This window comes from Coregonus clupeaformis, chromosome 36 (assembly GCF_020615455.1).
Source record: "Coregonus clupeaformis isolate EN_2021a chromosome 36, ASM2061545v1, whole genome shotgun sequence".
Classification (NCBI taxonomy): domain Eukaryota; kingdom Metazoa; phylum Chordata; class Actinopteri; order Salmoniformes; family Salmonidae; genus Coregonus; species Coregonus clupeaformis.
Window position 1 is genome coordinate 22,026,376 of NC_059227.1, and position 14,860 is coordinate 22,041,235.

General features: G+C 42.0%; 1 protein-coding gene across 1 annotated transcript in view; it reads right to left on the reverse strand.

Annotated features, from left to right (window-relative positions):
• Window positions 1-921: 921 nt before the first annotated feature.
• LOC121552110 (fibronectin type III domain-containing protein 1) overlaps window positions 922-14,860 on the reverse strand; it is a 69,293-nt gene continuing 55,354 nt past the window's right edge. The window contains exons 19-23 of the mRNA XM_045211178.1: window positions 9,354-9,433; window positions 9,162-9,191; window positions 3,679-3,840; window positions 2,008-2,130; window positions 922-1,749 (exon numbers count right to left, since the gene is read on the reverse strand). Coding sequence (XP_045067113.1) covers window positions 1,634-1,749; window positions 2,008-2,130; window positions 3,679-3,840; window positions 9,162-9,191; window positions 9,354-9,433 — 511 coding nt within the window. The 3' untranslated portion in view covers window positions 922-1,633. The remainder of the gene's footprint in view (window positions 1,750-2,007; window positions 2,131-3,678; window positions 3,841-9,161; window positions 9,192-9,353; window positions 9,434-14,860) is intronic.

Genomic DNA, 14,860 nt, shown 5'->3' on the forward strand with positions numbered 1-14,860 from the left:
GGTCTTTAAATCTCAATCTCAAAGAGTCAGAAGGACACAAGTAGTGCACATGCAAGTAAGCCACAACCAGAAAGACTGACAATGAGAATGAATTCCCCTGATAAATAAGTCATTACATTTTAATAGGATTATCTTTTCACTTTTAGGGAGGTAATGTGGAAACTAAATAGTGTAGATACCTTTCAAGAATGAAATACAGTTTCCAGAGACACTGCACATTTCATGGACTGAGTTTGTTCAACAGAGAAAAGCATTACAGCAAATTAAAACATTCAACCATAAAAATATCAAAACTGTTTCCAGAAAGTTCCTCTCTTCCTTCCAAAGACCATCTCCTCTCCTCCAGCAAACTCCTCAATTCATGAATATATGACAAATCCCTCTGTTGTTATTGCATGAAAGTGACAATGTACGAGTAGCTCAATCCCACTTCATACATAGAAACCTGTCGTTTACTGAAAGCTATTGGGCCCTGACCCTCACTCTTGCTGGAATGTTTAACTAACAGATGCTCTCGCTCTCTCTCTCTCTCTCTCTCTCTCTCTCTGGCCAGGTGCATCGTAACACACGTGGCTGTGTCAGCGCTGCACCCGTCACCTGATCTCTCTGAGATTATTACAGTTTTCCTTGAGCTCAGTCTCTCTCTCTCTCTCATCCCACCCCATCCCCTTGAAAAGGATATTCTTGGCCATGCTGGCAATTTTAACCGTTTCTAACTGATTTTGTCGACATATGTCCCCTCTTGTGTAATACATCGTTTTGACAGGTTATGAAACTAAATTGAATAAGTAAAATTGAAACTGAATCTATTTGCTCAGGTTTTAACAGTTTGAGTTTCCTTACACATGGAAGCAATATATGTGACATTGAATGTGGCCATTCAGATATCCTCACGGAACAAATGAACCGTTTAGGGTGTCCTTGGTTTCCATAGCACCTTTATTCAATGTCCAACCATTCCTGAGCAAATATTACGTATTTTTATTCATTGTCCGTATACATACAACACTTCCACAGTAACTTCTCATCTCATTGAGTCTCGTAAATACCAAAGAGTATAAAAACACTATGCATGTTCAAGAAAATAACTGACACCAAAAGTAGTTGTCAAAAGCCATTACTCTATCATACTACTGTTATGAACAAAATATCTTGATTGATAATAAACACACATACAAACCCTTAGCTCCCATTAGTCCTGTTCAGATTGTGCTTTGGTCTTTTACAGGATCTCCATTTCATTAGTGATGTCATGATCACAGGTGCACTTTGATGAGATAAATAATCCCAGGGGCCGACTCGGGAATAGTTGGGAATAGTCGGGAATAAACAAGGATGCTTTCCGATCCGGAAGACAAAAGTTAAACTAAGCAATAGCAATACATGCTTTTTCCCCCTCATATACAGACTGCTTTTATAAAAGTGCATGGTAATGAATACATGTAAATATTAGTTGATGTTTAAAGTATTATATTCTCTTTGATCTGAAGCAGTATAAGTTTGTAATGTTGTCTTTCTGCTGTGGCTAACAACAGTTTATCTCCAGGGGGCGGGGTCAGTAACAGCATGAGGAAGGCTGCAGCAGGATGGAGTTGGGTTGCCCTCGACGACAACCTCTTTGTGACCCCCTGTGTTACCACTTGCCAGGGATGGGCACACCGCACTCATACCATCCCACGAAGAGATGTGGCGTACGCCGGCCGATAGGGCCAAAGTTGACTGGCTCCTGCCTGTATGAGCGATAGTAACCTGCACAAGGGCAGACAGGACACGTTGTTATAAAGCATTATGAATGGACGTCCCACAACATTTATAATGCTTCGTTAGATGATTCTGACTGTTTCTATCCAGCCTAGAACATGGATATTGAGGTTGTATATAATCAAGACTCTTGGACTTAATCTGTGAGAATATTTATTTACTGAATACTATGAAGACCATCCTACCAAAGGCTGTAGGCGAGTGATGAATTCTGGGAGTTTGTGTTTATTAAATGCTTTTTTTTACCTTGTGCTGTTGGCAGATGCATTGAGAGGTTGGGGTAGCCTGTCCTCCCGTCTAGGTAAGAGTCTACAAACTGGCAGTGGTCCTCCCCATGGCCGAATGTGTCTGCTATACTGTAGAATGTTTCTGGAGGGCGAGAAAGAGCAGTCAATGCTTAACAACAGAATACACTCTCAAACAATATTATATGATGTAATGAGACAGAGCCTGGTTGGCTACCACAGAGTCCAAAAACAATAAAACAACCAGTATGTAGAAGAGAAAGTGGTAGATAAAGTGTGTGATTAAGAGAAATGTAGTGAAAGTGTGAGAGAATGAGAGAGAGAGAGAGAGAGAGAGAGAGAGAGAGAGAAGGAAGGGAAAGTGGAAGGGGGAGAGATGGTGGTTAAGAGATTATTAATGGAAAGAGGAATATTAGGAGTAATCGTAAAGCAACTTAAATTGAGAAAAGACTCGAACTGAGAGAGAAAGAAGTATACTGAACAAAAATATAAACGCAACATGCAACAATTTCAAAGATTTTACTGACTTACAGTTCATGTAAGGAAATCAGTCCATTTAAATAAATGCATTAGGCCATAATCTATGGATTTCACATGACTAGGAATACAGATATGCATCTGTTGGTCAGAGATACCTTTAAAAAAAAGCTGGAGGCATGGATCAGAAAACCAGTCAGTATCTGGTGTGACCACAATTTGCGTCATTCAGCGCGACACATCTCCTTCGCATAGAGTTGATCAGGCTGTTGGTTGTGGCCTGTGGAATGTTGTCCTACTCCTCTTTAATGGCTGTGCAATGTTGCTGGATATTGGCAGGAACTGGAACACGCTGACGTACATGTCGATCGAGAGCATTCCAAACATGTTTAGTGAGTATGCAGGCCATTTTCAGCTTACAGGAATTGTGTAGAGATCCTTGCGACATGGGGCCGTGCATTACCATGCTGAAAGATGAGGTGATGGAGGCAGATGAATGGCACGACAATGGGCCTTAGGATCTCGTCACGGTATCTCTGTGCATTCAAATTGCCATTGATAAAATGCAATTGTGTTTGTTGTCCGTAGCTTATGCCTGACCATACCATAACCCCACCGCCACCATGGGGCACTCTGTTCACAACACTGACATCAGAATACCACTCGCCCACACGACGCCATACACATGGTCTGCAGTTGTGAGGCCGGTTGGAAGTACTGCCAAATTCTCTAAAACGACGTTGGAGACGGCTTATGGTAGAGAAATTAACATTCAAATATCTGGCAACAGCTCTGGTGGACATTCCTGCAGTCAGCAGGCCACGCTCCCTCAAAAGTTGAGACATCTGTGGCATTGTGTTGTGTGACAAAACTGCACATTTTAGAGTGGCCTTTTATTGTCCTCAGCACAAGGTGCACATGTGTAATGATCATGCTGTATAATCAGATTCTTGATATGCCACACCTGTCAGGTGGATGGATTATCTTGGCAAAGGAGAAATGCTCACTAACAGGGTTGTAAACAAATTTGTGGCCAAAATTTGAGATAAAAAAGCATTTTGTACGTATGGAAAATGTCTGGGATCTTTTATTTCAGCTCATGAAACATGGGACCAACACTTTACATGTTGCGTTTATATTTTTGTTCAGTGTAGATAAAGGAAGAGAGGAGAGGGTGAAGTTACAGCGGTAGTACCTTTCAGCCCATCTCCCATGAAGATCTTGTATCTCAGTGAGTTGCACAGGACCACGCCCACAAACTTTCTGTACCATGTCCTCTTGACGTACTGGCTGCCCTTACACGCACTGTGCTGGGGGTTGTATCGGAAGGAGAAGGGGATCCAGATAGGCTCTCCACCTAGGGAGATAGGCTCTCATTTGGTAAGAGTGTGGCCGTGGTAAGGCCAGGGTCGTGGGTTTGATCCCTGTTGGGGTCACGTATACTAAAATGTATTCATTCACTGTACAGTAAGTCACTGGATAAAAGTGCCAAAAATAAAGGGAACACTTAAACAACACATCCTAGATCTGAATGAATGAAATAATCTTATAAAATACTTTTTTCTTTACATAGTTGAATGTGCTGACAACAAAATCACACAAACATTTTCAATGGAAATCAAATGTATCAACCCATGGAGGTCTGGATTTGGAGTCACACTCAAAATTAAAGTGGAAAACCACACTACAGGCTGATCCAACTTTGATGTAATGTCCTTAAAACAAGTCAAAATGAGGCTCAGTAGTGTGTGTGGCCTCCACGTGCCTGTATGACCTCCCTACAACGCCTGGGCATGCTCCTGATGAGGTGGCGGATGGTCTCCTGAGGGATCTCCTCCCAGACCTGGACTAAAGCATCCGCCAACTCCTGGACAGTCTGTGGTGCAACGTGGCATTGGTGGATGGAGCGAGACATGATGTCCCAGATGTGCTCAATTGGATTCAGGTCTGGGGAACTCCTCCAGCATGACCCACCGCCAAACCGGTCATGTTGGAGGATGTTGCAGGCAGCAGAACGTTCTCCACGGCGTCTCCAGACTCTGTCACGTCTGTCACATGTGCTCAGTGTGAACCTGCTTTCTTCTGTGAAGAGCACAGGGCGCCAGTGGCGAATTTGCCAATCTTGGTGTTCTCTGGCAAATGCCAAACGTCCTGCACGGTGTTGGGCTGTAAGCACAACCCCCACCTGTGGACGTCGGGCCCTCATACCACCCTCATGGAGTCTGTTTCTGACCGTTTGAGCAGACACATGCACATTTGTGGCCTGCTGGAGGTCATTTTGCAGGGCTCTGGCAGTGCTCCTCCTGCTCCTCCTTGCACAAAGGCGGAGGTAGCGGTCCTGCTGCTGGGTTGTTGCCCTCCTACGGCCTCCTCCACATCTCCTGATGTACTGGCCTGTCTCCTGGTAGCGCCTCCATGCTCTGGACACTACGCTGACAGACACAGCAAACCTTCTTGCCACATTGATGTGCAATCCTGGACGAGCTGCACTACCTGAGCCACTTGTGTGGGTTGTAGACTCCGTCTCATGCTACCACTAGAGTGAAAGCACCGCCAGCATTCAAAAGTGACCAAAACATCAGCCAGGAAGCATAGGAACTGAGAAGTGGTCTGTGGTCACCACCTGCAGAACCACTTCTTTATTGGGGGTGTCTTGCTAATTGCCTATAATTTCCACCTGTTGTCTATTCCATTTGCACAACAGCATGTGAAATGTATTGTCAATCAGTGTTGCTTCCTAAGTGGACAGTTTGATTTCACAGAAGTGTGATTGACTTACATTGTGTTGTTTAAGTGTTCCCTTTATTTTTTTGAGCAGTGTATTACATAACTACAAAACTGTTGAGGAGAAAGGTTAAGCTTTCAGCATGTCTTTAATGACAGTCCCTCTATCGAACAGAGTGCTTGACAATGCTACACTCACAAAGCTAGTCATTAATACCTACACTCAACCTGTCAGTTCTCACAAAGCTAGTCATGACTAACTACACTAAACTCCATTACAACCCCTTTACTGCCAGTTTGCACTATGCCAGTCTCTCCTATTCAGATACACAGTAAATCACCTCCACTCATTGTGCATAGCACCTGGGAAATACCTGACTGACTCTCTTAATTAAAAACAATAAATATATAAGCTGGAAGTAGAGGCCTAAGCATTGTTGTTCACTAGTTTACTCCAATTAGGGAAGGGGTGGTGGGGTTGGAAAGTAATAAAGGGAAATATATATTTTGAAAGGATATGTACAGTGGGGAAAAAAAGTATTTAGTCAGCCACCAATTGTGCAAGTTCTCCCACTTAAAATGATGAGAGAGGCCTGTAAAAGTCCGTGTTGCCCAGCGACAGCCCCAAAACATCACTGCTCTAGAGGAGATCTGCATGCAGGAATGGGCCAAAATACCAGCAACAGTGTGTGAAAACCTTGTGAAGACTTACAGAAAATGTTTGACCTGTGTCATTGCCAACAAAGGGTATATAACAAAGTATTGAAAAACTTTTGTTATTGACCAAATACTTATTTTCCACCATAATTTGCAAATAAATTCATTCAAAATCCTACAATGTGATTTTCTGGAATTTTTTTTCTCAATTTGTCTGTCATAGTTGATGTGTACCTATTATGAAAAGTACAGGCCTCTCTCATCTTTTTAAGTGGGAGAACTTGCACAATTGGTGGCTGACTAAATACTTTTTTTCCCCACTGTATGTATATGTATTTATATTTATATATGTGTATATGTACAGTGAGGGAAAAAAGTATTTGATCCCCTGCTGATTTTGTACGTTTGCCCACTGACAAAGACATGATCAGTCTATAATTTTAATGGTAGGTTTATTTGAACAGTGAGAGACAGAATAACAACAAAAGAATCCAGAAAAATGCATGTCAAAAATTTTATAAATTGATTTGCATTTTAATGAGGGAAATAAGTATTTGACCCCTCTGCAAAACATGATTTAGTACTTGGTGGCAAAACCCTTGTTGGCAATCACAGAGGTCAGACGTTTCTTGTAGTTGGCCACCAGGTTTGCACACATCTCAGGAGGGATTTTGTTCCACTCCTCTTTGCAGATCTTCTCCAAGTCATTAAGGTTTCGAGGCTAACATTTGGCAACTCGAACTTTCAGCTCCCTCCACAGATTTTTTATGGGATTAAGGTCTGGAGACTGGCTAGGCCACTCCAGGACCTTAATGTGCTTCTTCTTGAGCCACTCCTTTGTTGCCTTGGCTGTGTGTTTTGGGTCATTGTCATGCTGGAATACCCATCCACAACCCATTTTCAATGCCCTGGCTGAGGGAAGGAGGTTCTCACCCAAGATTTCACGGTACATGGCCCCGTCCATCGTCCTTTTGATGCGGTGAAGTTGTCCTGTCCCCTTAGCAGAAAAACACCCCCAATGCATAACGTTTCCACCTCCATGTTTGATGGTGGGGATGGTGTTCTTGGGGTCATAGGCAGCATTCTTCCTCCTCCAAACACGGCGAGTTGAGTTGATGCCAAAGAGCTCGATTTTGGTCTCATCTGACCACAACACTTTCACCCAGTTCTCCTCTGAATCATTCAGATGTTCATTGGCAAACATCAGACGGGCCTGTATATGTGCTTTCTTGAGCAGGGGGACCTTGCGGGCGCTGCAGGATTTCAGAGTTTCACGGCGTAGTGTGTTACCAATTGTTTTCTTGGTGACTATGGTCCCAGCTGCCTTGAGATCATTGACAAGATCCTCCCGTGTAGTTCTGGGCTGATTCCTCACCGTTCTCATGATCATTGAACTCCACGAGTTGAGATCTTGCATGGAGCCCCAGGCCGAGGGAGATTGACAGTTATTTTGTGTTTCTTCCATTTGCGAATAATCGCACCAACTGTTGTCACCTTCTCACCAAGCTGCTTGGCGATGATCTTGTAGCCCATTCCAGCCTTGTGTAGGTCTACAATCTTGTCCCTGATATCCTTGGAGAGCTCTTTGGTCTTGGCCATGGTGGAGAGTTTGGAATCTGATTAATTGATTGCTTCTGTGGACAGGTGTCTTTTATACAGGTAACAAGCGGAGATTAGGAGCACTCCCTTTAAGAGTGTGCTCCTAATCTCAGCTCGTTACCTGTATAAAAGACACATGGGAGCCAGAAATCTTTCTGATTGAGAGGGGGTCAAATACTTATTTCCCTCATTAAAATGCAAATCAATTTATAACATTTTTGACATGCATTTTTCTGGATTTCTTTATTGTTATTCTGTCTCTCACTGTTCAAATAAACCTACCATTAAAATTATAGACTGATCATTTCTTTGTCAGTGGGCAAGCATACAAAATCAGCAGGGGATCAAATACTTTTTTCCCTCACTGTATGTGTATATATATATACAGTTGAAGTCGGAGGTTTACATACACTTAGGTTGGAATCATTAAAACTTGTTTTTCAACCACTCCACACATTTCTTGTTAACAAACTATGGTTTTGGCAAGTCGGTTAGGACATCTACTTTGTGCATGACACAAGTATTTTTCCAACAATTGTTTACAGACAGATTATTTCACTTATAATTCACTGTATCACAATTCCAGTGTGTCTGAAGTTTACATACAGTAAGTTCACTGTGCCTTTAAACAGCTTGGAAAATTCCAGAAAATGATGTCATGGCTTTAGAAGCTTCTGATAGGCTAATTGACATCATTTGAGTCAATTGAAACAAAAATAGAACTGTTTGGCCATAATGACCATCGTTATGTTTGGAGGAAAAAGGGGGTCTTTGCAAGCCGAAGAACTCCATCCCAACCGTGAAGCACGGGGGTGGCAGCATCATGCTGTGGGGGTGCTTTGCTGCAGGAGGGACTGGTGCACTACACAAAATAGATGGCATCATGAGGAAGGAAAATAATGTGGATATATTGAAGCAACATCTCAAGACATCAGTCAGGAAGTTAAAGCTTGGTCGCAAATGGGTCTTCCAAATGGACAATGACCCCAAGCATACTTCCAAAGTTGTGGCAAAATAGCTTAAGGACAACAAAGTCAAGCTTGTGGAAGGCTACCCGAAATATTTGACCCAAGTTAAACAATTTAAAGGCAATGCTACCAAATACTAATTGAGTGTATGTAAACTTCTGACCCACTGGGAATGTGATAAACAAAATAAAAGCTGAAATAAATCATTCTCTCTACTATTATTCTGACATTTCACATTCTTAAAATAAAGTGGTGATCCTAACTGACCTAAGACAGGGAATTTCTACTAGGATTAAATGTCAGGAATTGTGAAAAACTGAGTTTAAATGTATTTGGCTAAGGTGTATGTACATTTCTGACTTCAACTGTATATGCGAGAAAAAAAACGTGGGGGATTGGAAGTGATGCAGACAATTACATTGATGGAATTTACAATCTATCTGCAATATTAAAGCTGATCTACCCCCTAAAACAAAATACTATAAATACCAAAACTATACTTTGGCATCGTTTTATCACTATGGATGTCTGCCAAGTCCAGTATATGTCAGTGTAGGTGTATGCAGCCGTTCGTATGTCTGTCCACAGATTGAACTCCTCACCAGCTCACTCCAGCTGTCACTTTGGGTTTCTTCAAATGACCTGAAGCAATGGTCTGGACTAGAGTATAAGCCAACAAGTTTCATCAATAATGTTAGCGTAATATATGAGAACTATCGATGTTACTCACCAGGAGGTCGTTCAATAAGAAGAGGGTCATCTGAAAAAGAGAAAGAACTTGTTAAAATGAGAGACATGAACTGGGACAGAATTTATACATAAACTAAAAACGGGAGGATACAGACAAATCAGGTAGACGTGGCCTTAGCACAGGCACAAAGCAAAACTGACCCTAGCAATCTCACCTAATACTCATACAGACCTGACTCAGTGACATAGGTGAATGTATCGCTGACTGGTCCCAGCCCAAAGACATTCTTGGCCTGGACTTTGAAGTAGTACCTGAGGTAAAACAAACCAAGACAAAACAGGGTGTGTGTGTAAGATATAGCCATTATTATAGGTGTTAAAGAGTCATTTAGCCAGGTCTCTGTTGCCACATGGAAGGTGTTTATACCCTAATGACTAGAGTAGATGGCCGGAAGGGAGACAGCACTTGACTCCTGCACCGTCAGAGAGGAGAGAGGGAGGTAGAATTAAGAGAAGACTGTTTTTATGTTCTTAGTAATCTAAAGAGAGCAGAATGCAGTAAAATGGTAATATGGCACGTGTTGAAGAGGGATAAAGGGAGTGAGGGTGGGAGGGAAAGAGGGAGAGAGCGAGAGAGAGCAAGAAAGAGGGAGTAGATAGAAAGAGGGGGAGTGAGGGAAGGGGAGAGAGGGCGGAAGAGAAATAACGTCGTTAAGGCAGCAATTTCACATCGACAGCTTTTCTATATGACAACGTTCCTCCTGACTGACTGAGCTCTGCCCCTACAAAAAACGACATGTCAAATTTGCAGTTTCACATTTGAAAATCGTTTTTTTTTTTTTTTTTTTTTTTACATGTGATTCATTTTCACTTGCAATTCCACAGGTGAAAGTGAAAATAAAATTAGCAGTTTCACATGTAAGAAAACTTCACGTGAAAATCTCACTTTCACATGTGGAATTGCAAGTTCACATGTGGGGTTGAAATAATGTTCTAAAATTATGTTAACATGTTGCAGTAGCAATGTTTCCACCGGTGGAATTAAAAGTGACCACAAATAAAAGGCCCAAATGCGGGACCAGGAAACGATTTTGCGGGACATTTGCAGAAGTGTGGGCAGCTTACATTTTTGGGGGACCTTCATATAGTTCTGCTGTATGAAGGTCACTGCCTGTTAAAGGGGCAATTCTTAGTTGCTACATCCATTTTTGGATTTATAAATGTACTGTATATGTACCCATTGATTCTTGAAGAATATAACGTATTTTGTCTAATGAGTTTAGTTCAACTGTCACACCCCATCAGAACCCAAAATAGAATCTTGTTTTACTGCAATGTTTGTAAACAAAGTAAATGTAAACAACCTAAAAACATGGTTAAACCTATAATTTTTATATCATGGATGGTCAGTCCTTAGCATAGACAATGGATTTGAGAGTGGTTGCATTTCTCCAGCCCCATCCCTCAGCTTTTTACTGAAACTTTGGTGAGGAGAACACTTTATTCATGTTTCAATTAAGGATTGCCGCTTTAAACACAAATGGAGTAATAGTGTTATTATATGGTGCAATCCTCTAGCGAGTGAGTTACTTTTGTGCCATTAATATCAAGCAAAACTTCTGAAGTTGAGAATGATATTGTTAGCAAAACAACATATTTCGAGGAAACATTTTGAAATGTAAGAACAAATTAATTGTAAATGGATGCAAAAAAAACGTTTTCAGATAAATAAAAAAAGTATGATAATGCAATTAAATTAAACACCTCCCTCTTTCCTGCAATTTTTCCTATATTTGGATATGTTACCCTGGCCTTTGCTTTCACTGCCTTTTTCCCAGTTGCAAGTTTTGGCGCATTGATTCCAGCAACATGGCATCCCGCATCCCACTGCTGATTTGCCTCTGAAGCTAAGCATGGTCGGTCCTGGTTGGTCCCTGGATGGGAGACCAGATGTAGCTGGAAGTGGTGAATATAAACATGTGGAAAAAAAAATACAAATTCACATGATTTGTCCCCACGTGTCCGAAAACCATGTGTTTTTCTTTAAATGTATATTTTTTTGTAAGGGTGAGCTCACTTCACTTTAGTCTCCGTGTGTTTTAAATACATACTGTACAGGGGAGGAATTATTTAATCCCCTCAGATTCAAAACAACACTGTGAGACAAGGCTCGGAGGGTTTGCAACCTTTTCCATACCATGGACAATGTGTGTCTGTGTGTGTGTGTGTTCTCCCCCCGCTGTAGGGTTACATACAGTAATTTCACGGTCCGCTAATTTCCACCCAAACCCTTTAACGACATAAAGTCTGCCAGTCTGGATCCAATCACTGGAGCCATGTGGAAACTGACAAAGATATCAGAAAAGAAACGAGAAAAGGAGGCAGAAAAAGAGAAAATCATGGAGAGAGGCAGAGAGAGAGAGAGAGAGAGAGAGAGAGGCAGAGAGAGAGAGAGCGAGAGAGAGAGAGAGAGAGAGAGAGAGAGGCAGAGAGAGAGAGAGAGAGAGAGAGAGAGAGAGACAGAGAAGTTCTCATATACATTTTCTTTTTATACCTTGATTTCAGATCTTGACTTAAAGGAATAATTCACTCAAAAACAATCCTTTGGTATATTTTTCAAGATATAGGACTTTCCAAAAGCAAATTTTAACTTGCCACCACAGGAGGTTGGTGGCACCTTAATTGGGGAGGACGGGCATGTGGTAACAAGCCCGTGTAGCTCAGTTGGTAGAGCATGGCGTTTGCAACACCAGGGTTGTGGGTTCGATTCCCACGGGGGGCCAGTATGAAAAATGTATGCACTCACTAACTGTATGTCGCTCTGGATAAGAGCGTCTGCTAAATAACTAAAATGTAATGGCTGGAGCGGAATAGGTGGCATGGTATCAAACACATGGTTTCCATTCCATTATGAGTTATCCTCCCCTTATTAGCTTCCCACATCATCATTTGATGCGTTATGCATCATGATGATGATGTGGCAAGTTACAATTTGCTTTTTGAAAGTCCTATATCTTTAAAACTTGATCGCTGACATGCAAAACGTTTTTGGGACTGTATCAACAGTGGACTAATGAAAAAAATACCAAAAGATAGTTTTTGAGTGAATTATGCCTTTAAGTAACTAAAACGTAGTTCTGATGTAAAACCGAAGCATATCTCAGTCATCATGTAGGAGATTTATGCCTTTCAGTCATTTAGTGAGCAGCATTCTTCATCCTGGGCTTATTAAGGAGACAGCTGTCTAGGAGGTGTAGGATTGGTGCATTGGTATATATGTGTGTGTGTGTGTGTGTGTGTGTGTGCGTGTGCGTGTGTGTGCGTGTGCGCGTGTATGCACGCGTGGGTGTGTGTCTACGTGGAGACGAGGGGTAGTGTTGCTGCAGTGCAGAGAGACTGAAATGTATGTCTTTAGATGGAACCTTACAGACAGCCACTTCCAAGCAGCTTAGCCCCTCAGACAGCCTGGCTCAGGTGAACCTTTCATGAACAATTATAAACTGTCAATCACTCTACCCACTTTTTGTCCACAACGTTTTTACTCATTAATGTGCACACACAGACACATACACACACAAACCACAGGTCAAGAGCAAATGCATGCACAGTTATGCATGCATTCTACATTCCAAAGTTATGAATTTAGGAACATCTGCCTGTGCGTGTGTGTGTCCGCAGTGATAGTGGATGAGCGTTTGAGTGAGCTGTGTGTGATGTTCGTGGGACAGTTCATCAAGTGTGAGAGTGTGTGTGTGTGTGTGTGTGTGACAGAAACAAAGCGTGCTGATGTGTGTAGGCCTACATGTGTCTGCATGTGCATGGCTAACACCTGAGCGTGAACCGTTGGCTCAGGTCTGAATTGTTGGCTTGGAGCTGTGTGTGTATATATAAATGTGTGTTAGTGCAGGTGTGTGTCTGCCTGTTACCGAACTTGTGATGTATTCTCTCTCTCTCTCTCTCTCTCTCTCTCTCTCTCTCTCTCTCTCTCTCTCTCTCTCTCTCTCTCTCTCTCTCTCTCTCTCTCTCTCTCTCTCTCTCTCTCTCTCTCTCTCTCTCTCTCTCTCTCTCTCTCTCTTTGGGGTTGTGTGTGTTTTCTACCTCTCTATGGAGATGAGTGAGTGAGAGCGAGAGGTAGAGAGAGTGTGATTTATTTGGACTGGCTAATCACGAAAGGTCAGCAGTTCAAGCACAGTGTGGGCTGCTCACTCCATGAGCACACAGTCGAGCTACCCAAGAACCCAATAACACCCTAACGTTGTTATCTCCAAAATGTTACAATTTTAATTTGGACCCAGAAACAAACAGTTTATTTTGCATAATGTTGTATACATAACCTCTTCATATTCCATTTGATAGAAAATAGCCTAAATACATAATTGGAGAGAAAATAGCCTAAAGTCATACCAGCCTCCCTGAGTTTTTATGTTAAGAGATGTTTCCACACGCTTGTTTAGAAAGCTGCAACCCGTGACCCATAAGACATGGTTTCGGGAACACACCCCTACATCATAACAGTGCCTTATGTGTTGTGTGTGTGTGTGTTGGCAGTGATGTCTGCTGTATTTACGTTTCTGTGTGTTTCCTGCTTCTCGGTGGATTATCTCAGCACGTCATGTTTTCAGGATGATTTAAACGTGTTTTCAAACCTGCCTATATCCAGTTAGCTCTGATTTACATCACTCTGAGGGCTTCTTAATAATTTACTGTATATAAGCATTACAATACCACGCTCTGCTGGTCTCTGACTGGGGCTGATATCACACACACAGAGACAGATACAGTGTACACATCTTATGTGTCTAACATCACTGAGACATACCGGGAACAATTATCATATAAACACACATTCCAATACCCTATAGGTAGGCCCATAGAATTGCCAAAGACTCCAGCCACCCAAGCCATAGACTGTTCACTCTGCTACCGTCCGGCAAACGGTACCGGAGCATTGGCTCTCGGACCAACAGGCTCCGAGACAGCTTCTACCCCCAAACCATTAGACTGATAAATAGCCAGACTACTAAATAGTCAATTAATGGTACCTGAACTATCTGCACTGAACCTATCTTGCACTGACCCTACGCACACACACTTTATATACACATCATATACACACTCATTCACACACACTACACTGTCACTCCCACACAAAACCCTCACACATTCACAAACACTACAAACGCACACACATAATACAAACACCAATGGCGGTCGTGTCGTTTAAGATGAGGGAGGACAATTCTTTTTTTTATGAGCATGGCCTTATTTCTATTACAGCAAATTGGATGACTGTCATTCATATTCCATTCACCCAGTTCAATGTAACATCGATACGTTTAGGCTACTACACATGATACTCAAACTTTCCCTATACCCATCATGAGGTTGCTACAACCTAGCCTATGAATGAAAGTTTACAACGTAGGTGCACAGATGAAGAGAACAATTTGAGTAATCAAGGTGACAGACAGTGACACATTTAATACCGTCTTGCACACTCTTGCCTGCATCTAGCTGATCTAGGGTGTAATCATTAGTCCAACAGTTGCAAATGAGAGTTTCTATTGGACAAATTCAGGTATGTTTATCCCCGTTTCGTTCTGTTTGTGATATAACGTATTGTCATAGTGTTGTGGGAAAAAAAGTTACATCTGTTAGATAGGTAACTCTTGGTGCCACAGAGTCTGAATGCCAATGATTCCAGTATGTCGAGGGAGCTTACTGGGGTTTATCTTAGAA